Raw genomic sequence first — 20,332 nt, 5'->3', positions numbered from 1 at the left:
TGCAATCACAAGAAGCTTCTGTGGAAAATCAAGGCGACAGGAGAAGCGTTCACATGTTGATCTCCCAACCCAAGTAATTGACGCCTAATTTGGAAAATTCAATCAGTCACTTTTATCCCTTCTCTTTAACTTATTATTTCATGAAAATCCAAGGAGAAGAAAGCAGGAAAGTTGAAGATTAGAAAGAAAAAAGCACCAATAATTATTTCCTAATCTTTAAAGAGATACTGTTAATGGGTTCAATTCGTTTATGATTACTTTACTATGAAAAGGGAGTTTGGCTCGTTTCCGTATTAAAATAATCGTCAACAAACTAAACATTATGATAATTTTTCTTTTGTTTCTACTTTCAATACGGTAAGAAAATCCTACACATAACAAAGTTTTCCAGCTCGTAATGACTCTTTACACGTTTTTCTTGCAGTGATTTTCGCTGTCACTAAACTCATGTTATGATGTTAATTGTTTCGGTTTAAACCAAATTATAAGAATTAATTAATATCTCAATCTCCTTATTTTAGGTACAAATTTTATGAGAGAAATTAAAACTATAGATATTTAGTCATATGCCCATACTAAAACTATAAATAAACCCTACACCATTTAATTTCTATAAACAAACCCAAAAGAAGATAGTTGGCCATATTGAATTTAATTTTGATTATTAAATTACTTTGATGCCCTATTGAGTGTTTTTGGGCTTTTTTTATAAGGTTTTGGGGTTGGGTTTGTTTTAAGAAATCAATGACAGTTTTGTAATTTAAAAGAAGTTAAAAGTTTTTTTGTTATGTTGTAAATGAATTTTGGATGTGTTTCTAAAGTCTATTTCATATAGGGTTTTTTATATATATAATTTGGGCTCCTATATTTGGTATAATGTAAATCCCCCTTAAAATTGTGCTTAGGTTGTGCAACTAAATGAGCATGCCAGCAAGCAGTTGTATTAATTCTCACTCGAAAAAAATGGTGTAATTTTTTTTCTTTTTCTCAACACATAATCATAAGCATAATTTGCGGACTTGACTTGTTTAAAACCAAAAAAAAGGGAAAAAAAGGGACAGCAAAGCAAAAGAACAATACAAAAGACAGACAACTATATGGTTACTTTTGCACTGAAAAACAACAAACCAAAAATCTACTTTGTTGAACTTATACGAACGTTGTCACTTCCAATCTGAGATTGAAAGTAAAATGCGGTGTCCGTGGTCCAAAAGGGAACAGATAAAAGACAAAGTCTTGTCCAATATGATGGCTTATTAGTAGTACACAGACTTCAAATAAAGCCTCCCCCTTGATGAGAATCGTTGCCAAACAACAAGAGGTTGAATGCACGGAAAGAGAAGGCTTTCTGCCAGTCAAACTCACCGCCTGTCTTTGCTTTGATTGAGGATGAGGTTCTAGTCTTCTGGTCAATAGCTGCACCACCTGTCGTTTCTACTTTTCATTCCCCACAATGCAGGGTATGGCTGACGTAAGTTCATAGTTTATTCTTTGTCGAGCTCTTGCATTTAGGTTCGAATCCCTTCCTCGTAAATTTGATTGATTTATAGTAGTTTAGTCTTTCGCTTGTATCAACAAAAATAGTAAATGCAAAATTCAAACAAAAAAAGGTAAAATTCCTTGACGTCCAATAGACCAACCAACGTCATAGTTTATACAAATGGGAACATTAATTGGACTGGGATGAAATTTCATGTTAACTAGACCAACCAAACGTCATACTAATTATAATAAGCAGGCTCGATCTTTAGGTGTTAAATCCAAACAGAGCTGGAGCTATTTTTAGTAAAGGCTCCAGTGTACTTGGATGAAACTTCCTTGCAAATAGGTGGCAAATGGAGCTCATGCCACCATTGTAAGTACAATTAAATCCATGTCTTAACCGATTCAGAAAGCTTTCTGTGACATCTTTCCTCACAAACGTTGTTGGGTGTGGACCACCAGTTGACCAATCGACCCAGGTAATGGTCCTGTTTGAGTTCATCCCAGGACCAACTTTGGTCACAAGAGTTGCCAAGTAGTGCTCATCTGTGTAGCAGGGAGGCAGGCAAAAGTCCTTAAATACAGGGTAGTATGTGGGATCGGAAACTATCTCTATGGCAAGCTTTCTTTGAACTTCAAACCACTGAGAGCCCTTACGCCAATCTGATAATGTCACGGTTGGCCACATTTGCTTGTTGTAACGTCCACGACCAACGTTTCTTGGATCATCAAATGAGCTAACAAAACTGTGGTTGGAGTTGACGAGGTGGCTGTAGACTGTGGTAAAGTTGAACAGAGGAATGCATGATTCAGAGAGCAATACAAATCTCTCATTTGAAAAATCCAGTAAGGCATTGGCTAATAGGCGCCTCTCAGCATCAACCATTGTTGGCTTTCCCCATTCAACTGCCTGCAGATCAGTACAATTTGAAGAACTTAATGAATTTTGCATATGCATGTCAAATCCCACTAAACTGTTTTCATTGTTAGTTGGGTTCTTGTAATAAACCGAAATGTGTATTGGTAAGATTGCTGTCTATAAAGTTCTAACCTGGCTTGGTATCTTACGCTTGTGAAACACTGATGATTCTGGTGGCTCATTCTTGAAGTCCGGTGCTGCATGGAGATAAACTGAGTAGAAGCCATCATGTCCCTTGAAAAAACTTTCCCAGAGTGGTGCGAATGGCAATCGTCCCTTTGTTAGGAACATAAATGCCACCTTTGGTGTTCGATTATAGGGGTATTCGACGATGTGTGGCACCATTGAAGCTTGCCAAAAGAGCTCCTCATCACTCATAGAATGCCATAGCTCCTTGGGAGCTGTGTAATCTTTCAATAGTAGTCCTCTTGGATTTGAAATACTAAGAGGCAGTAAATGAGAAGACAAAGAAAAGTTGCACTGACAATGTGTAGAGGGAGGCCAAGGAGACAGTGAGGGAAATGTCTTCAGCTGAGGGAATAAGTCATCTGAGGTTAAGAATTTCCTGGTTCGATCATTTATGAACATCCCGAGAACGAAAATGAAAAATAACATTGACAAAGAGAAGATGATGAGGGTTTTGACATGAAAATGGCCACCGGAAAGCTCTTTAACAACAACAGTGAGCTTACCCTGCTTCATCTGTGATTGTGTTTGTGTGTTCTGGTTTGTGCGTTTGAAAACTTAAAACAAGAAGCCAATGATTATATAGTCCATGTATGTGAAATGATGGGTTAGGGGATTGTGTGTTCCATGCTACCAAGTGAGAAAAAGTATGTGCTTGAGAAATGGGTAGGCCTAAAAGGCTTAAACATTTTGATTAGAGAGGCAATAACACATGAGAATCGCCATCACAACCCTGAAAACGTTAAGATACTAGGAGAACACAGGGCACAGTTCATCAATATCTTGTGTTAACTCAAGGTATTCCGGACGTTATTTCAAAAGGGCATATACACCACCCATTGAATTGAAATATTTGTGTTGTAGTTTTATTTTTCCAATTTTCTTTGAAACTAGAAAAGAGAGACCTTCCACCAGGACCATCTGAGCCTTTGTTGGGAATGGGGGAGAGTTTTTTTTTTTTTTTTTTTCTTTTCTTTGAAGGTAAGAAAAGGGTTTAGGGAATGCGCAATTGACGAAACAACTGAAAGGAATGATAACGTTACTTTTCATTTTAACTATTATATAATCTTGTTACTAGAAAAAAGCGCAAGGATCTTGTTTTGTTATGCATTGTTCGGCTGCCTGAAGCCTTGAAGAAAAACTTCCACTGGACAAGCCTATAGTGTCCATCTCTCTCATCACATGGCCACGGCAAGAGTCTCGGGTCTGGGTGCCTGACTTTGAGGAAATCACTTACACCAAACAATAAAATAAAATACAAGTGCAATTTTGACAGTTCGCATTTATTTTTTATAATATATTAACACAATTCCAGCCTGTTCCTGGGAGTTGATCCTGGCAATTACCCCCAAGAAAATCTTACTTGGAACTAAACCTGTTTTTAAACGAGTACAACAGAGCGAAGCTAGCCAACACCCCAGCAACAAGAAACTGAGATATCCTAGGCTTCGTACAATATAACCGGACACCACAACTTAAGTACGCCCAAATCCATTGAGAGAAGAAACGCAGCCCACAAGTTTTTTGGAACTTCTGAATCAAAAATTCCTGCATGGAGTAATTCAGCAAGCTTAATTAAGCCCCGCTCTAATTCAGACTCAAAACATTGCAAGAACTGTTTTGCTCCCCGACGCTAATACAGACACAGGTGATACGCATTAGACCAAATAAAAAAATTATATGACATAAATTATACATTGAAAATTCTCCGTCTGATTCTTTATAATTCAAGGATTCAATTAAGTTGCAAATGGAGCTATATTTGACGAACTTGCAAATGGTGTTATATCAAAATAATCAAATATAATTTCGAGCAACAAATGCAAGGAAAGTGATCCAACCTAAAGGTAGTTTGTGAATGGGTCAAAGAGAGAGCAGCTTCCTCACTTGGGCTCATAATTTACCCACCTTATCAGAGAGTTCATCAATACTGTGATAGAAAGTTTCTAAATAGAATCCCTGCACACCTTAAATGGAATTGTTTGAATTTGAATTTAATATGTATATGCTTGCAGCTCAATATGGATGGGAGCTGCCTACATGCATGCTAATTTGCATTGATATAGGACTAAGGAAGAGATTATGTCATGAAACCTGGAAAATTTTACCTTTGGTAACTTATCTTGCTGGGCTAAATGATCCACATGAAGCCTCACATTTGATGCTGCAAAAATCCAAATGCTAGGATCAACCTCCGAATATACATTTGCAACTATGTCAAACAATGTTTCTGCTCCATTTTCTATCGCTTTCAAGATGGAACTTTCTCTTGCTCTGCGGTTCCTGAAAGATAAGACTCCTCTGTCTGATTACATCTAATATTGTGCTATGATAATCCTTCTTTGAATTAGTTTTGGGCCAAATACACACAAAACCGGAAGGGGAGAGAGAGAGGGAGAGATTTCTGTTTCATACTTGAGATATCCACAAAGCATGTGTTTTGGCCATAGGTTAACTCTTCCATGCATGGGAACCAAAGCATGTGGAGCAAGCTCCATAAATTTGTAAGTTGATTGAAAGTAATCCTGCATAACCACCGTATCATGGGGTGAACCATTAATCTTTATCTCCGCTTTATCATCCAATCATTAGTCGACTCTCATCCAATAGGCTAGTAAAACAATTGATGTAATAATATTCCATAAAGAGGACTTAATGAACTTACAGTCATATTTCCCCCGGAAGTAACATCCAGTACAGCACTACCTTGACTGAAACAAACCAAAGTTGCTTTTAGAAGAGCCATCCCAGCAGGTAAACAAGTCAGACCTATAATAAAACCTAAATTTGAGAATAAAAACTGTAAACAGATGAGGAAAGATGGAAAGATGACAATCCCTCAGATTAGCATGGTTATTCTACTTCTTATTTAAGGGAGAAGGTAAGGGAAGGGGGAAGGGGGAAGGTAGATGGAAGAGGGAGAGGCAAGAAGTCATTGCAAAGCTCTATACAAACTGTTCACAAGGATGTTTATTTCATTTTAAACCTAGACAAAGCCAGGAACGCAAACAACAACAAGGCATAGGGGGAAAAATAATAAATTTTATCAATTTTTCTTCCCTTTTTTGAGCCTAAAGCAGGGGCCTAATTCATAATCTAACACAAAGTTTACAACACCGGAGGAAAAAAAAAACTAGTTAATCATTTAGTCGATATATTATTTATGCTCATTTTCCTATTAACTTATCCTATCTGTAACTATTCTACTATTCTAGTGTTTTTCCACATACACCAATCAACTAAGCCTGTGCAATGAAGCATAGTTTGATGCAAGTTGAAGAAATCTATAGGCTACCTAAGTTTGTTTTCTTCTTGTTATTGTTTTTATTTTTATTTTTCACAACATAATAGAATATAGTCTTTACTCAGATTCTGCAAATCAAATCATAGGTGAGGGTGCTCATAGAGTCATAGCAAAGCAGAATTCTCTTATATCTTACCCCACACAATGATCACCGACAATCAATGAGTGAGTACTGGCATGAAGCAGTCCCATATGACCATCTGTATGTCCCTGAATTAAAAGAATTGTTTATTTAAAAGCTACATATAGAGAATCAGGTTGCATATCAGACTAATATTTATTAGTCATAAATATGAAACTGAAACCTTCATTATGATTTTTCTGAAGAAAGCAAAAGTCCTTGCTGCTAATGTTATAGCAAGAATATCACAGTTACTGAACAGATAGTTCGAATCTTGGAAAAATAATAAGCCTACAAATATCTGAAAACAAGTGAGGTTTTACTAGTTCAAATCAAAGATTGAACTTCGTAGATAGAGGAAAAGGAGTGCGGTATGGTTCCCTTTGCTATATTGCAATTGATGTCATAAGTACAATTTTTTTAATAAGAAAGTCAAGTGAGAAATACCGGAGAAAAAAGGGCAATCAGTCGCTGACCACCAATGCAAATCTCTTCAGTTCCAGAAATTGCAGTAAAACCAAGAGACCAGTCATCTGTCATCATATGACAATAAGATTAGGAAGTAGAAGCTTAGAAGCAGAATATGACCCAACATATTAATTAGCATCTCACATCCCTAGATCCCCAAACAGGATCCCTCTTCCATCTTACTAAAAGATTACCAGTCATTCTATTTTTCTTAAAATTTAATAACGTCCTTGATGTACAATCCAAAAGTGTACAAGGGGACAGTAACACTAGGATATCAAGGGCTAGGAAGTAAAGTCATATCCTCTTCATATAGAGTTAGTTTCCGATTAAACCTCATTTAAAAATCAGATGAAGCAGTGTAGTGCAATCACATAATTGTGCTAAGATCTTTATCCCTAGGCTTTTCAGTCACTAGAAACACAAAATGTTACAATCACAACCTTTTCCAATGCGTCGCATGGTATTTTCATGTGCTAATAAAGTAGCATCAGGGTTGCAACGTTGAATAACCGAAAGACCTGGGAAAGTAAAAAAGACCAAATGTCTACACATCAATTTAGTTTGACCAAACACAAAAATAATATATGAAGATGGCTTATTAGAAGTTTTGCTAGTTTTACGAAAACTTACCATCCACATGATCGTGATGATGATGAGTAACAAATACAACTAACTTTCTCGGCAAAGAAGCTACAATTTGTGCGAGCTGATCATAAATTATAAGGAAAAAACTAGTTATCAGGTTTCCAAGAAAAAAAGAGTAGAGAATGCAATAATAAAAACTGAGCACACTATCTGCGGTATGAGTAACAGTATAAGTTGAAAAATAATTTATCCTAAAAGATTAAGAGTCCTTTATAAGAGCAAACTAACACGTCATACCTCTTCATGAAATTCAGATCGGCACCCAGGATCCACTATCAATGCATCTCCAGAAGCGATAAATCCATTCTTCTCATAGTCACTAGAAGCATTTTGAGGTGCAAAAACAACCAGGTTTGTCGTATAAAAAGGTTTTCCTGTCCTGCTTCCCATCGGTACAAGCACAACACCAGGAGGGTACTCCTGAAATTGAGAAAGAATATTTACTCTGCAAAAACGTGATAATACGGTGTATATAATGGCAATAAAGAATGAGGCTTATTGTGGTACACGCAATTCACAGCAAACCTGGTAAGATAAGGTGGATGGGATTTTCAACTCTCTCGATTGCACAAACTCGTTTAGAAGACCAGCAACTATCAAAGGCCCCACACGATCATTGCCTGGTTTCACTTCAAGAAGCCAGTTTAAACAGCTCGGGACAGACACCCGTTTACACGACTCTGCATGTGTGTACGTTTATATAAGTCGCATATATCTCACTAAAATATCATATTTATTCCATTTTGAATTTCCTGATGAGTTTAATTTACGTGAAGAAAAACAAATAAATGCTAAAGTGACAATGAGCAAACCTGGTAAATTTGGATGCGAAGCTACCAATTTCCCCCTAACAAAAACCGAATTAATGGGCGGCACAGGTCCAAATTGAGCTTCCTCCACATACTTCAACAAGCTCCAATCTCCAACATCAGCTGCCTTAAACCCTACTTGTTCCAGAACCTATTAAACCAATACATATAAGTAATAATAAAACCACCCCAATCAAATTCTGCAATTCAACAATAAAATTCTCAATTACCCGATTGAGAGCCGAATCCACATCGAATTTTTTCAGCTCGATCTTCCCTGACCATGATTCTGCGCCTCCCAATGCAATTGAGGGTTCTGATATGCCTTCTAGAAGGTTCAATTGCGTGGAGGGTAAGTCCCAGAGGTCAGAATCCACGTACGAATCGTACTCCTCGTCGTTGAATTTCGGAGGCCGCGTCTGTTTCACGAGGAGATATTCGGCGTCGTTTAGAGGGTTCTCGAGAATCAAAGCGAGCTTATGATGCACCGCCATTATTGAGATTCGAACAAAATGAGATGGAAATGTTGAAGAAGGAAAAGAGAGAAGGGCAAGGGTTTTCAATTTGGAGGTAGTTGCACCAAACCCCGTTTAGAGTGAGGGTTTTAGTTGCACCAAACCCCGGTTTAATGGGTTGAAGTAGGTGATGCTGGAAGACAGGGGCGGTCCTATGCCTAGGGCAAGGTAGGCTGCTGCCTACCCCAAAATTTTAAAAAATAAAAAATACCCATATATAATAGGGCAACTCATGTGAAACATACAAACCTATGTCCACCCAAAGAGCAACCCACATGTATTCATAACCTAAAATTTCTCTCTTCTTTAATTATCTCCTCTTTAATTACCTACCTCAAATATTAAGATGTTGTATATGACAACATTGAATCTAACATATTTTAAATAGGTTAGAAGTTATGTGTTCTAATCTGTTCTAGCGTTTACTTGAGAATGAATTTTAATTTGCTGACTTTGTTGAAATTAATAAGGTCTTTGATTTTTGGAATTTTGTTGAGATGTTTGATTTGATATTGGTATTGTTGAGATGTTTGATTTGTTCTTGATATGTTAATGTTTGATTAAAGGCATTGATGTTATTATGAGAATTTATTTGATTTTTTTTTTTGGGATGTTGGATTAAATAGTTTATCTTTTGTTATGTCGGATCACAATCCGAACCCCAAGAAAACAAAGAATTTGTTGGAATTTTTTTTTTTAAAGAAAAAGATTAGTTTTTTCTTTGTTGCTAAACTTTTATTTATATATAGAGATGCATTTGATGGTAAGGCTCATTATGTCCTCCTACTAGGTGTATATTTTTATGTTTATTAATGAGATTCACTCATAAAGTCGAGTTTTTAATGTAAGTTTCGCTCAGTCGGATTTCGAATCCTGGATCCGCCACTGCTGGAAGAGATACTTTGATTTGACCGTTAATGGAGGTTTTGGACGTTTAGGTAGCCGTTGGTGTTGCGAGAATAAGAAGTCAAAAGGGACGGAGCTTATGTTAATTTGATAAGCCCAATTATGTGTTGGGCTATATCCACCCCACTTTGTATTAACCTTTTAGTAATAATAGGCCTCCTCATTTCAAATGGCCTCTTGTTTTATCTTTTTTTTGGTTCTAAATTTCAAATAGTCTCCTTGGGTTAGAATGAAAAAAAGAAAAGAAAAACAACAAAAAATAAATCATCATGATAGACTGTAGAGTAAGAACATTGTTTTTGTTTGGCTCCTTGTAGATAGTGAGTCAATTATTCATTATATATCAAACAATTTGACACGTATGTATAATTGACTCATCAATAGCATTAAAAAAAACTTATGTACAATGCGGTCTACTTGTAAGAAGTCGGTTATTGTTCAAAGAGTAATGCGTTATTTTATTTTAGAAAAGCAATCACAAGGCATAGTCGTTGGGGATGATGAGGAGAATGGTGTATGAGTGTTGTTGCACCCAACCAACAAGATAACAAGAAACATTTGGGGCAATGTCATGATGGACGTTGAATGAAATGTCCAAGGGTGAGCCACTAAACTAAAGAGCACGATGTGATTGTATTGGAGACTGGAAATTATCTTCAATGGTGGGTTGGGTTGGGCTATAAAACTAACATATATGTGGATACGTGTGTAGTTATCTTGTTTTCGGCTTTCCTTAATTGTCAATTTCAAGATTAAGTTGAAGGAGGAACAGGGTTTCAATTCAAAGAGTAAACGAACAAACCTAAAGTTACTTCATATAATGCAGACAATGTCTTTTGCCAATAGAAAAACAGGTACTTTTGCACACGAAAGACACACGACAAGAGGCACATATGAATGATCATGTCCAAAAGCTTCTCCCACTAACCCTAAATTTGACTCGTGACTGTATATTTACTAAAAGGGCAGACGTGGATGGCATTGGAGGGTTGTATATATTAATAATATTGCATATCCATCATATATATTATATATGCGCTGCGGCCCTGCGGGTAGTGTAGTGGACCCATTATTGAAATTTGAAAGACAGGTCAATCTCTCTCTCTCTCTCCTGAGCACTTATGAAAGCGTTGGGAATATTCTGCAATCTGCATATAAATACGCTCACTTACTTATCAATTTTATGATCACAGTCTTCATCAATATTTATTCACAAGAGATTCAAAGCACCAAGACGTAAAATAAAGGATATGCTTTTTTTGTTTTGAGAATTTTATATAAATGAAAGTGAGACCAAAGTGCTTTACAATCTAATTGCAGATTTCTCGCAGTATTGGTTTGGTGGGTTATCCAATATCCACACTCACACTAGTTATATAATTGAAGAGTGTGTGGCAAACATAAGCATTACACGCTCAACCAGAATCCTCCATTCCACTCACCCATGTTAATTGGTGTATATGGAATCAACCTGTGTTCAGATTATTAATTATAATTATGCGTGTTCATCATTAGGTTGAGGTTGGCCACCGTGGGTGATTAGTAATTAATGATTATGATCTTATCTCTCTTTGTTTTTCTTTTCTTCCTTACTTTTATTTCTGAATATTCCTTCATAATATATGTTCCTTGTTTATCGATAAGCCGCCAAATTAAGGAGACTTGTATATTATTAGAGTAGTTAATATATATATATATATATATATATATATATATATATATATATATATATAAATAATTAAGCAGAATAAAAACTTTGTGAATCTCACTTGGCCCAAGTCAAAGACAAGGTTGGTGGGTGGGGAAAGGTCTATCTATTGCCCTGTCTGGATATAAACATTCCCAGAGCCCACCCACCCTAGCAAGATAGAACAACACCTACTCGTACGTAAGCGCGGGTTTAAAGAATGGGTTTGAAATTCTGAAAACCCTAATAACATATACATATAAGAGATAAGATTAATATCCCTGTTCCTCAACAACCATGCAAAGACAGACTGATCATCGTGTGTTTGTGGGGGAATATTATTGACCTTCCAAAAAATACTGAATAACTGCATGCATGCGTAGGCCTAAAAATATATATTACATATGGTGTATAGGGGCTAGGTAGGGTGGTGATGAATTTGGATACCCATTTTATTTGGCCTGCATTGGCCACTTTCTCTCTGGTGGTGTCAACTCACAATTTAACTTGCTTGCTCCCTGTCCCTCCCTCCATTGTCTAGTTTTTGACCAGTTGCAACTTGCATGCCCAACGACACGTCGTACGTGTATTATATTCTTCGTTCAAACTCTGTTCCGTTGCAGTGTTGTGTACAAAATTTCCTGAGGCGTCATGATTCGTATCATACTATGTAAACCACTGCACGCCACAGTCCGGCCCCATAAAACAATTGGGTCCAACCACAGAGACAAAAATAATAATTAACCCTGGGCCCTGGCCTGGAATAATAATTAGTCGGGCACGATGACATTAACATACATGTAATCCTCTCTCGGTGGCCATAAAGGCTATAGTAATTTTGGAATCTCCAAAGCTGAGGGAGGAAGAAGAATATCTAATCTGGATATGGAACTTGTGCCACTGCCTGCCACCCGTCCATTTCATTTTAATGTACCCCAAACATCGAAAGGAACCAGCTGCCATACGTTACCATATTGACTTTACAGTACAGATGTAAACAAATTAATACGTATGTTTAAAGGAAAAGATAATGAAAATGCCTACTTTCACTCTTGGAACCTTATTCCCTAGATGTATTTTGCCAAACATCTTTGCCCCATGAAAACCATATTTAATAAGAATATGTCACAGGTACACTAGCAAATTTCTCATGAGAAGAGCTACAACTAATTAAAAAGTATATTATGAAATTTATAATTATTCTTTTTAATTAGTGATTGACAGCAACAAACTAACTTTTAACCTTTCTTCTTATCCAACTTTATTTTTGGTAGCACCATGAGGATACAATGAAGTGATTGGAGATGGAAGTGGGAATTCCTTTCGTAAAATAGTTGAGAAAAAGTTAAAATTAAAACTTTCAATAATAACTCTATCCTCTTGTGCTGGGGCGGAGCCATTCCTAGGCCAAGAGTGCTCTTGGCCCTCCCAGTTTTTTGATCTCCCTCCTCTACTATATCATATACGATTAAGTTTGAAATATAACATGAAATCATATGTATTTGATATATTTTATTTTCTATTTCAGCTCCCCTATTTTACAATTCTAGCTCCGCCGCCACTCCTCCTGATAAAAGTTTCATTTCTGCTTGTCACTATCATTCCTCACTTATTCCGCTAAAGGTCCACCTCGGCTACCTGATTCTATCCTTACGCAGTGGATGCTTACGTGGTCAAACGACAAAACCAAACAGTCCAAAAACGCCGTGGTGGTGGGTTTCTCACGCGTGGAGGGCACGTGTACTATATTATTGTCCTGCCGAAAACTATTTTACTGGTCACCAAAAATATTATATTTTTAATTTTTTAAAGAAGTCCAAACAAAGAATAGGGTCGTTTTTCTTTGTACAGCGTGGCCAGTTTGCGACACGTGGACAACTAAAAAATGTCCCCTCCCTTATCTTTTGCAAAAGCATTGAAACGTTCTTGTGCTTTTTGCCCGTTCCCTTCTCCTTTGCAGCACAATTAGAATTCAGCAACACACACATCCAACAACATACAAGCAACCACAGAAGAACGAGCGCGCGTGTATGTCTTCATTCTGGCCAACAACACCAGATTGCTCAAATCTTGCACCATAGGCAACCTTAGGGTTTTTGGAAATCTGAATCTGCAATCACATTCCCAATTCATGACGTTTCGCTTTCTATAAATGGCGGCACCATTTCCTGGCGGTGGAGGAGGAGGCGTGGCGGTAATGGCTGGGCCTCTGACGCCGCTCGATCCCTCGCCTTCCAAGACTTGCTTGAAGAATTCGGCGCTCAAGTCTCCAATTCTCATCTTCTTGCTGTTTCACAAAGCTATTCGCTCCGAGCTCGATGGCCTCCACCGAGCCGCCATGGCCTTCGCCACCAGCCAAGCCTCGTCCGCCGACATCGAGCCCTTGTTAGAGCGCTACCACTTCCTTCGCGCTATTTATAAGCACCACTGCAATGCCGAGGACGAGGTGTGTTTCTGGTTTCACTCTGCTCTGCGACATTGTAGCCGTAACATTCCAGTTGTTTCAAATTTCAGAGAATTTGATGATTAGTATTCGTTTATTACGCTATAATACGATTGATTTGAATTTTTTTATCGTTTAAGTATTCACTTACGTTAAATGAGGGTGATGCTTTGCTATCTCAATTTTGAGGCTGTAAATTATGCACAATTAGTAAAAAGTTGTGGATTGGGCATTGCAGGTCATATTTCCAGCTCTAGATATACGCGTGAAGAATGTAGCTCGAACTTATTCTCTTGAACACGAGGGAGAGAGTGTTCTTTTTGATCAATTGTTTGAGCTTCTAAATTCCAATATGCAAAATCAGGAGAGCTACCGGAGAGAGTTGGCTTCTTGCACTGGAGCCCTTCAAACATCAATTAGCCAGCATATGTCCAAGGAAGAGGAACAGGTATTTGTTTCACCTACTCATGCATTGATAATTTTACATGATTATCATCAGTTCTGACGAATGATGAGCTTTGTCAGTGGATATTCGTTTATTTCCCCAATTGCTCTTCATATATCATCGATTCTTCAGTGGGAGTTCAGTGTTCTGGGTTAAGCTTGTTATTTTGAATTTGGCAGGTCTTCCCGTTGCTTATTGAGAAGTTTACATTTGAAGAGCAAGCTTCCTTGGTGTGGCAGTTTCTGTGCAGTATTCCTGTTAACATGATGGCAGAATTTCTTCCGTGGCTCTCTTCTTCCATATCATCTGATGAACATCAGGATATGCGCAAGTACTTGAGCAAGGTGATACCAGAAGAGAAGCTTCTGCAGCAGGTGAGGGTTGCTTTTCATGGCATATTGTTTTAGGATGGTTACTTGGAAAAAGAAAAATATACGTTACCCTGACTTCAAGTTTTATGATACGAAGGTTGTATTTGCCTGGATGGAAGGGGCAAAAGTTTCTGAGTTCAAAAATAATTCCAACGGCCAATTTCAAGATTCTGCAAAGAAGGGGCAGTGTGCGTGTCAATCTTCCAAGACTTGTAAAAGGAAGCGTGTGGAGATAAAATCTGATAATTCCAGTACTATTGTTTCAAATCCTATAGATGAAATACTTCTTTGGCACAATGCTATAAAAAGAGAGTTAAATGACATAGTTGAGGCATCTAGGAGGATACAACTTTCTGGGGATTTTTCTGACTTGTCTGCATTCAACAAGAGGTTGCAATTCATTGCAGAAGTTTGTATTTTCCATAGGTGTGGTTTCTCTTCCCTTTGATTTTCTTCTTCTTTCAGACATACTCCTAATGCATTGAGTTCCTTGCTTCAGTGGATAATATTGTCATCCTTGTAAACAAGGACAATTAGTAGTGGACCATCAGTCAGTCTGTATGATGGCCTAATGCATGAACTGTGTTTTGCCTCCTCAGGTGTCTATTTGAATCAAATAGTTTGTATTACTTTAATGTTCAATTCCATGAGTTATGCAAGGCTTTGAGAAGATAACTTCCTTGTAGTGTATGCTTTAGTATCTTCTAATGTTATTTTCTTGGTCTGTGTCTTTATGGGTTGCATGCAATTGGATATTTTTTGTGTTCATATTTATGAAGGAGCACTAATTATCAGTACTATAGAAAGAGTTCCAGGAATCATATGCTTTCCATACTAGGTATCTTATGGTTACGTACATATTATGTTCTCCTCTTTGCCTGCAGCATTGCTGAGGACAAAGTTATATTCCCTGCTCTAGATGCAGAACTCACTTTTGCTCAGGAGCATGCAGAAGAAGAAATTCAATTTGACAAGCTTAGGCATCTCATGGAAAGCATCCAAAGGGCAGGAGCTAACTCATCTACTTCTGAATTTTATATGAAGTTGTGCTCTCATGCTGATCAGATAATAGATAGCATACTGAAGCATTTCCAGAATGAGGAACTTCAGGTGAGTGCTGTTGCCACTTCCAATATGACAAGGAGCTGTCCTGCCTATGTGAGGGAGAGAGTAACTTAACTATTTTGTATTTTCCACTTTTCTTGGCATCATATTCAAAGGTTCTTCCACTTGCTCGTAAGCATTTTAGCCCCAAAATACAGCGAAAACTTCTGTATCAAAGCTTATGTCTGATGCCCTTGAAGTTGATTGAGTGTGTCTTGCCATGGCTCGTAGGATCACTTAGTGAAGAGCAAGCAAATTCCTTTCTTCAAAATATTCGTATAGCAGGTTCAGTATCAGTTGTCGACTTATTACTATTGTTATTGCTATTTCAACAAATGGTGTGGTCTTCATGCTATTTGCATACCCTCCTATATTTGTTATATCTTACAGAGTTCAATTAATGCAGCTCCAGCATCAGATTCAGCACTGGTTACTCTTTTTTCTGGATGGGCATGCAAAGGTCGTTCTGCAAACATATGTTTGTCTTCATGCATTCAAACAGATGGAGCAGATGATAATCAAAGGCCAGTAAGGAGTGTAAGCTTGATATCAGAAGCTGCTGCTTGCCAGGCTATGGAAAGCGTAAATACCCTTCAAAGTTCTTGTGGTAACCAGACATGCTGTGTCCCAGGGTTAGGAGTAAATGACAGTAATTTAGGAGTGGGTTCTCTTACTGCAGCAAAATCTCTGCGTGCCTTATCTTTTAATCCTTCTGCTCCTTCACTCAACTCCAGTCTTTTTAACTGGGAAACAGATGCCAGCTTTACTGACACAAATAGTGCACCACGACCCATTGATAACATATTTAAGTTCCATAAAGCTATACGTAAAGACTTGGAGTATTTGGATGTTGAATCTGGAAAGCTTAATGATTGTAATGAGACTTTTATTAGGCATTTTACTGGTAGATTTCGGTTGTTGTGGGGTCTATACAGAGCTCATAGTAATGCAGAGGATGATATTGTATTTCCAGCATTAGAATCAAAAGAGACTCTTCATAACGTCAGCCATGCTTACACTCTGGATCACAAGCAGGAAGAGAAACTGTTTGAGGATATTTCTTCTGTTCTTTCTGAGCTTTCACAACTTAGTGAATTCATAAGCACTGGAAATTTTTCTGATGATTCAACTCGAAGCGGCTTTAACTCTTTCGAGCATAATGATACTCTGAGGAAGTACAAAGAGCTAGCCACAAAGCTTCAGGGCATGTGCAAATCCATTAGAGTGACACTGGATCAACATGTTTTCCGCGAAGAACTTGAACTGTGGCCATTGTTTGATAAGCATTTTTCTGTGGAAGAACAAGATAAAATTGTGGGTAGAATAATTGGTACTACAGGTGCAGAGGTTCTTCAATCAATGTTGCCGTGGGTAACTGATGTTCTTACTCAGGAAGAGCAAAATAAATTAATGGACACATGGAAGCAGGCAACCAAAAATACGATGTTCAGTGAGTGGCTTAATGAATGGTGGGATGGAACTCCTGCTGCATCTTCACATACAGAAACACTGGAAAATTGCAGTTCTCTAGGTATGTATGATACTTTTTCTACGGCTGTATAGTTATAAATTATCCATAATTTACTATTGTGGTTATTAAAAAGAAATTCCTGAGCTACAAATGCGTAGCCATTGCTCCGTGAAATCCAGAACATTCGTTTGTGTAATAGATTTTACATTTTGTAAACCTTTCTCATGAACTTTTAATCTACAGTTTCAGGTGCAGATGCCTATGAAAGCTTGGGGCACAGTGATGACACATTTAAACCTGGATGGAAAGATATATTTAGGATGAATCAGAATGAGCTTGAATCAGAAATAAGAAAAGTTTCTCGGGATTCAACTCTTGATCCAAGAAGAAAAGCATATCTTATTCAAAATCTAATGACCAGGTATGTTCATGTTTTATCAATTTCATGAACCTTATCGTCAGCCATTTTAGATCAGTTTCGCATTTCGCTTGTTCTGATTAAGTATTGGGTTGTGATAGTCGCTGGATAGCTTCTCAGCAGAAGTCACCTCAAGCATCTGCAGTCGAAGGTTCAAATGGTGAAGATTTGCTTGGATGTTCACCGTCATTTTGTGATTCAGAGAAACAAGTGTTTGGATGTGAGCATTACAAAAGAAATTGCAAAGTCCGTGCTGCGTGCTGTGGCAAGTTATTTACATGTAGGTTCTGCCATGATAACGTGAGCGACCATTCAATGGATCGGTAACTTAGTGCTATAAACTCTTGATTTCTTTTTCATTTATAGGACATATTGTGATTGGATATTGATTATTCATGTTTATATTAATTAATTTGCAGGAAGGCTACATCTGAGATGATGTGCATGCGCTGCTTGAAAATACAGCCCGTGGGACCTGTCTGCACAACACCTTCATGTGGTGGCTTCTCGATGGCAAATTACTATTGTAGTATTTGCAAGTTTTTTGATGATGAAAGGTACATACTTCGTTAGAACTTTTCCTCCAAATGAAACCAGGTTCTATTAACTTGGATTCACCTTTGATTCAGCATTTTGAGATAGAACCTGATGGAATGCTAACTTTGCTGGTGGGGAAGTCTGGGTTTGAGTCAATCATAGATGGATACTGTACACCTTTATCTTTAGCATTCTCGATGCTACATCTTATTTATGAATCTAGACCTTTGATTGGAAATTTAGATTTCTCACACATCTTTTTGGTTATATCAGGACAGTTTATCATTGTCCTTCCTGCAATTTATGTCGTGTTGGGAAGGGACTTGGTATCGACTTCTTTCATTGCATGACGTGCAATTGTTGCCTGGGGATGAAGTTACTGGATCACAAATGTAGGGAGAAGGGTCTAGAAATAAACTGCCCCATCTGCTGTGACTTTTTGTTCACATCAAGTGCAACTGTGAGAGCTCTTCCTTGTGGCCATTACATGCATTCAGCTTGCTTCCAGGTTTGATGTTTTGTTCTTTTTTCTTTCTTTCTACTTCTCTTTTCTTTTTGTTCCTGCTCATGTTTTGCTCCAAATTTATATATAATTAAAGGAAAATTGGTTTGAGGAAAGATCAATATGTAATAGCGTTCTCTAATCCATTGTGCCAGGCATACACTTGCAGTCACTACATCTGCCCAATCTGTAGCAAATCTTTGGGAGATATGGCGGTAATGATATTTCATTCTGTTATCATATTGAGAATCCGAATTCTAAGTCGAATAATAATTTATTCAACTTTGACTACTTTGTAGGTTTACTTTGGCATGCTTGATGCACTCCTGGCTTCAGAGGAGCTACCAGAAGAATACAGGGATCGGTGTCAGGTAAACTATCATAAAGCTTGTTCTCCCGAGATGGTTTGTCCCCTTATCTTCAATTTCATTAGCTGAAAAGCGGTTCATTTTGGTACGCTCCAGGACATACTGTGCAACGACTGTGATAAGAAGGGAACGGCACCCTTCCACTGGCTGTACCATAAGTGCAGGTCTTGTGGATCCTATAACACCAAGGTCATCAGAGTTGATTCCAACACCCACTGCTTAACATAAGACAACCGACTGAGGGCCATATGGACTTGCCATGCTTTAGTTTCGTTTCGTGTGTAAATAGACTTCCGTGGAGCTGGAGGCATTACCACAACCTTCACATGGCTTTGTAAATTACATGCACTACTACATAGCTAAGCTGCCTAATTCAGTTTTCCTAATGTTCTATCTTCCCACATTTTTATGCGTCTTTTGTTAATTGCCGATCATCATGCATGATAGGGATGGTCGACAAAATTGAAGAAAACGATGAGAACATGTAGAAAGTTGTATTATAGATTATCCCTTCCCCTTGCTCCCGTGAAATTTCTTTAAAGAGAAAACTGAAGAATGAGAAAGGTTGGTATAGGTTGGTATACTTTCATCGGGGTCACGTTGTATCAACAATCTGGAGTGTATATAGCAATGTGGGCAGAGATTACAACCATGTATTACTTTCTTTTTGGTCTGAGATTTCAACCATGTAGTACTTTAAAGTTTAAGCCAAACTAAAATAATTTATGTTATAGAATTTTATAATGTTTCGATCCAAAGTTCCAAGGATCCAAATGTAGAAATTCGCCGGAAACTCCAAAAGCCACAGTCCATACTCCATATTCATCCTAAGATAATGAAATAAACTGAAGATTTTAAAGATTTTTTTTTTTTTGTTAAGAGTGAGACTTTCAACTGTATCAGCAACAGGCCACGTATGAACATTTTTCATCAGTGAGTCATGTCTCACTTTTTTCTTCAAAATCAGAATAGCTTATTTAAAATCGACAGTCACTATCAATGGGGTCTAGTCCAGTAAAAAATGCCTTAATTTGAAGATAAGATGTCTCAAATTCCAACCCACGACATCTTCCTACATATATATATATAACGTGCAGACATCCGGATAAGATAATAACTGTGTATATATATATATATATATATATATATATATATATATATATAAAGCAAAAGGCAGAGAATGGTGAAACATTCAAAATACCAGAAAATGCCCTTGGTTAATGCAAATATTAAGAATTGAAATTATTAATTAAATGAGGATAATATGGTAAATTCACACTTTTTCATATTAAAAAATTAAAATTAAAAGAAAAATAAGATAATATATCCTATTTTTATGGAACACAACTACCCATTATCTTTTTTAATTCTAAAATAAATTTAAAATTTTCTTAAAAAAGCCTCTCGCAGGCGCGAAAGCGCGTGCAGTGAGGCTAGTATATATAAAGCAAAAGGCAGAGAATGGTGAAACATTCAAAATACCAGAAAATGCCCTTGGTTAATGCAAATATTAGGAATTGAAATTATTAATTAAATGAGGATAATATGGTAAATTCACACTTTTTCATATTAAAAAAATTAAAATTAAAAGAAAAATCAGATAATGGATCCCATTTTTATGGAACACA

General features: G+C 37.3%; 3 protein-coding genes across 5 annotated transcripts; 1 reads left to right on the top strand and 2 right to left on the bottom strand.

The window, feature by feature from the left end:
- Positions 1 to 1,690: 1,690 nt before the first annotated feature.
- LOC110764131 (glycosyltransferase BC10-like) lies at positions 1,691 to 3,698 on the bottom strand. Its single transcript, XM_021967055.2, has 2 exons — positions 2,534 to 3,698; positions 1,691 to 2,392 (listed from the first exon to the last, which is right to left on the bottom strand). Exons 1-2 carry the CDS (start codon positions 3,101 to 3,103, stop codon positions 1,748 to 1,750), a joined length of 1,215 nt encoding a protein of 404 aa, XP_021822747.2. The 5' UTR covers positions 3,104 to 3,698; the 3' UTR covers positions 1,691 to 1,747.
- Positions 3,699 to 3,854: 156 nt separating this feature from the next.
- LOC110764097 (Metallo-hydrolase/oxidoreductase superfamily protein) lies at positions 3,855 to 8,638 on the bottom strand. Of its 3 annotated transcripts, none has more exons than XR_002527856.2 (13): positions 8,168 to 8,637; positions 7,941 to 8,088; positions 7,654 to 7,808; positions 7,366 to 7,548; positions 7,114 to 7,189; positions 6,924 to 7,001; positions 6,460 to 6,545; positions 6,028 to 6,101; positions 5,253 to 5,298; positions 5,003 to 5,112; positions 4,696 to 4,870; positions 4,429 to 4,554; positions 3,907 to 4,135 (listed from the first exon to the last, which is right to left on the bottom strand). XR_002527856.2 is itself a non-coding variant. In XM_021967016.2 (12 exons), the coding sequence occupies exons 1-12, from the start codon at positions 8,429 to 8,431 to the stop codon at positions 3,947 to 3,949; spliced, it is 1,584 nt and encodes a 527-aa protein (XP_021822708.2). In that variant the 5' UTR covers positions 8,432 to 8,638; the 3' UTR covers positions 3,855 to 3,946. The 3 variants fall into 3 exon arrangements, 1 of the variants encoding a protein (XP_021822708.2); XR_002527855.2 differs by having other exon boundaries at positions 4,429 to 4,546; positions 8,168 to 8,635; XM_021967016.2 differs by lacking the exon at positions 4,429 to 4,554 and having other exon boundaries at positions 3,855 to 4,135; positions 8,168 to 8,638.
- A 4,326-nt stretch (positions 8,639 to 12,964) lies between these two features.
- Positions 12,965 to 19,287, top strand: LOC110764098 (zinc finger protein BRUTUS-like). The gene is made up of 14 exons (XM_021967018.2): positions 12,965 to 13,491; positions 13,727 to 13,936; positions 14,113 to 14,307; positions 14,402 to 14,730; positions 15,189 to 15,414; positions 15,525 to 15,693; positions 15,815 to 16,939; positions 17,123 to 17,300; positions 17,399 to 17,620; positions 17,717 to 17,854; positions 18,108 to 18,342; positions 18,492 to 18,551; positions 18,636 to 18,707; positions 18,801 to 19,287. Exons 1-14 carry the CDS (start codon positions 13,198 to 13,200, stop codon positions 18,930 to 18,932), a joined length of 3,585 nt encoding a protein of 1,194 aa, XP_021822710.2. The 5' UTR covers positions 12,965 to 13,197; the 3' UTR covers positions 18,933 to 19,287.
- The last annotated feature ends 1,045 nt before the right edge of the window (positions 19,288 to 20,332 follow it).

The sequence above is a fragment of the Prunus avium genome, chromosome 1 (genome assembly GCF_965620075.1).
Source record: "Prunus avium chromosome 1, drPruAviu1.hap1.1, whole genome shotgun sequence".
Classification (NCBI taxonomy): domain Eukaryota; kingdom Viridiplantae; phylum Streptophyta; class Magnoliopsida; order Rosales; family Rosaceae; genus Prunus; species Prunus avium.
Note: the sequence above shows the minus strand (reverse complement) of the source record. Positions and strands in the feature narration are given on the sequence as shown.

What these genes read in the sequence shown, in the direction of transcription:
- LOC110764131 (XM_021967055.2), bottom strand. Translation starts at nt 3,103, where the DNA reads ATGAAGCAGGGTAAGCTCACTGTTGTTGTTAAAGAGCTTTCCGGTGGC. An exon ending in AGCGTAAGATACCAAGCCAG is followed by an intron (nt 2,393 to 2,533) that starts GTTAGAACTTTA and finishes ACTGATCTGCAG; the next exon opens with GCAGTTGAATGGGGAAAGCC.
- LOC110764098 (XM_021967018.2), top strand. Translation starts at nt 13,198, where the DNA reads ATGGCGGCACCATTTCCTGGCGGTGGAGGAGGAGGCGTGGCGGTAATG. An exon ending in TGTCCAAGGAAGAGGAACAG is followed by an intron (nt 13,937 to 14,112) that starts GTATTTGTTTCA and finishes TGAATTTGGCAG; the next exon opens with GTCTTCCCGTTGCTTATTGA. An exon ending in TGCATTCAGCTTGCTTCCAG is followed by an intron (nt 18,343 to 18,491) that starts GTTTGATGTTTT and finishes CCATTGTGCCAG; the next exon opens with GCATACACTTGCAGTCACTA.
- LOC110764097 (XM_021967016.2), bottom strand. Translation starts at nt 8,431, where the DNA reads ATGGCGGTGCATCATAAGCTCGCTTTGATTCTCGAGAACCCTCTAAAC. An exon ending in TGGATTCGGCTCTCAATCGG is followed by an intron (nt 8,089 to 8,167) that starts GTAATTGAGAAT and finishes TTGGTTTAATAG; the next exon opens with GTTCTGGAACAAGTAGGGTT. An exon ending in AGCAAGATAAGTTACCAAAG is followed by an intron (nt 4,136 to 4,695) that starts GTAAAATTTTCC and finishes TACTCCATGCAG; the next exon opens with GAATTTTTGATTCAGAAGTT.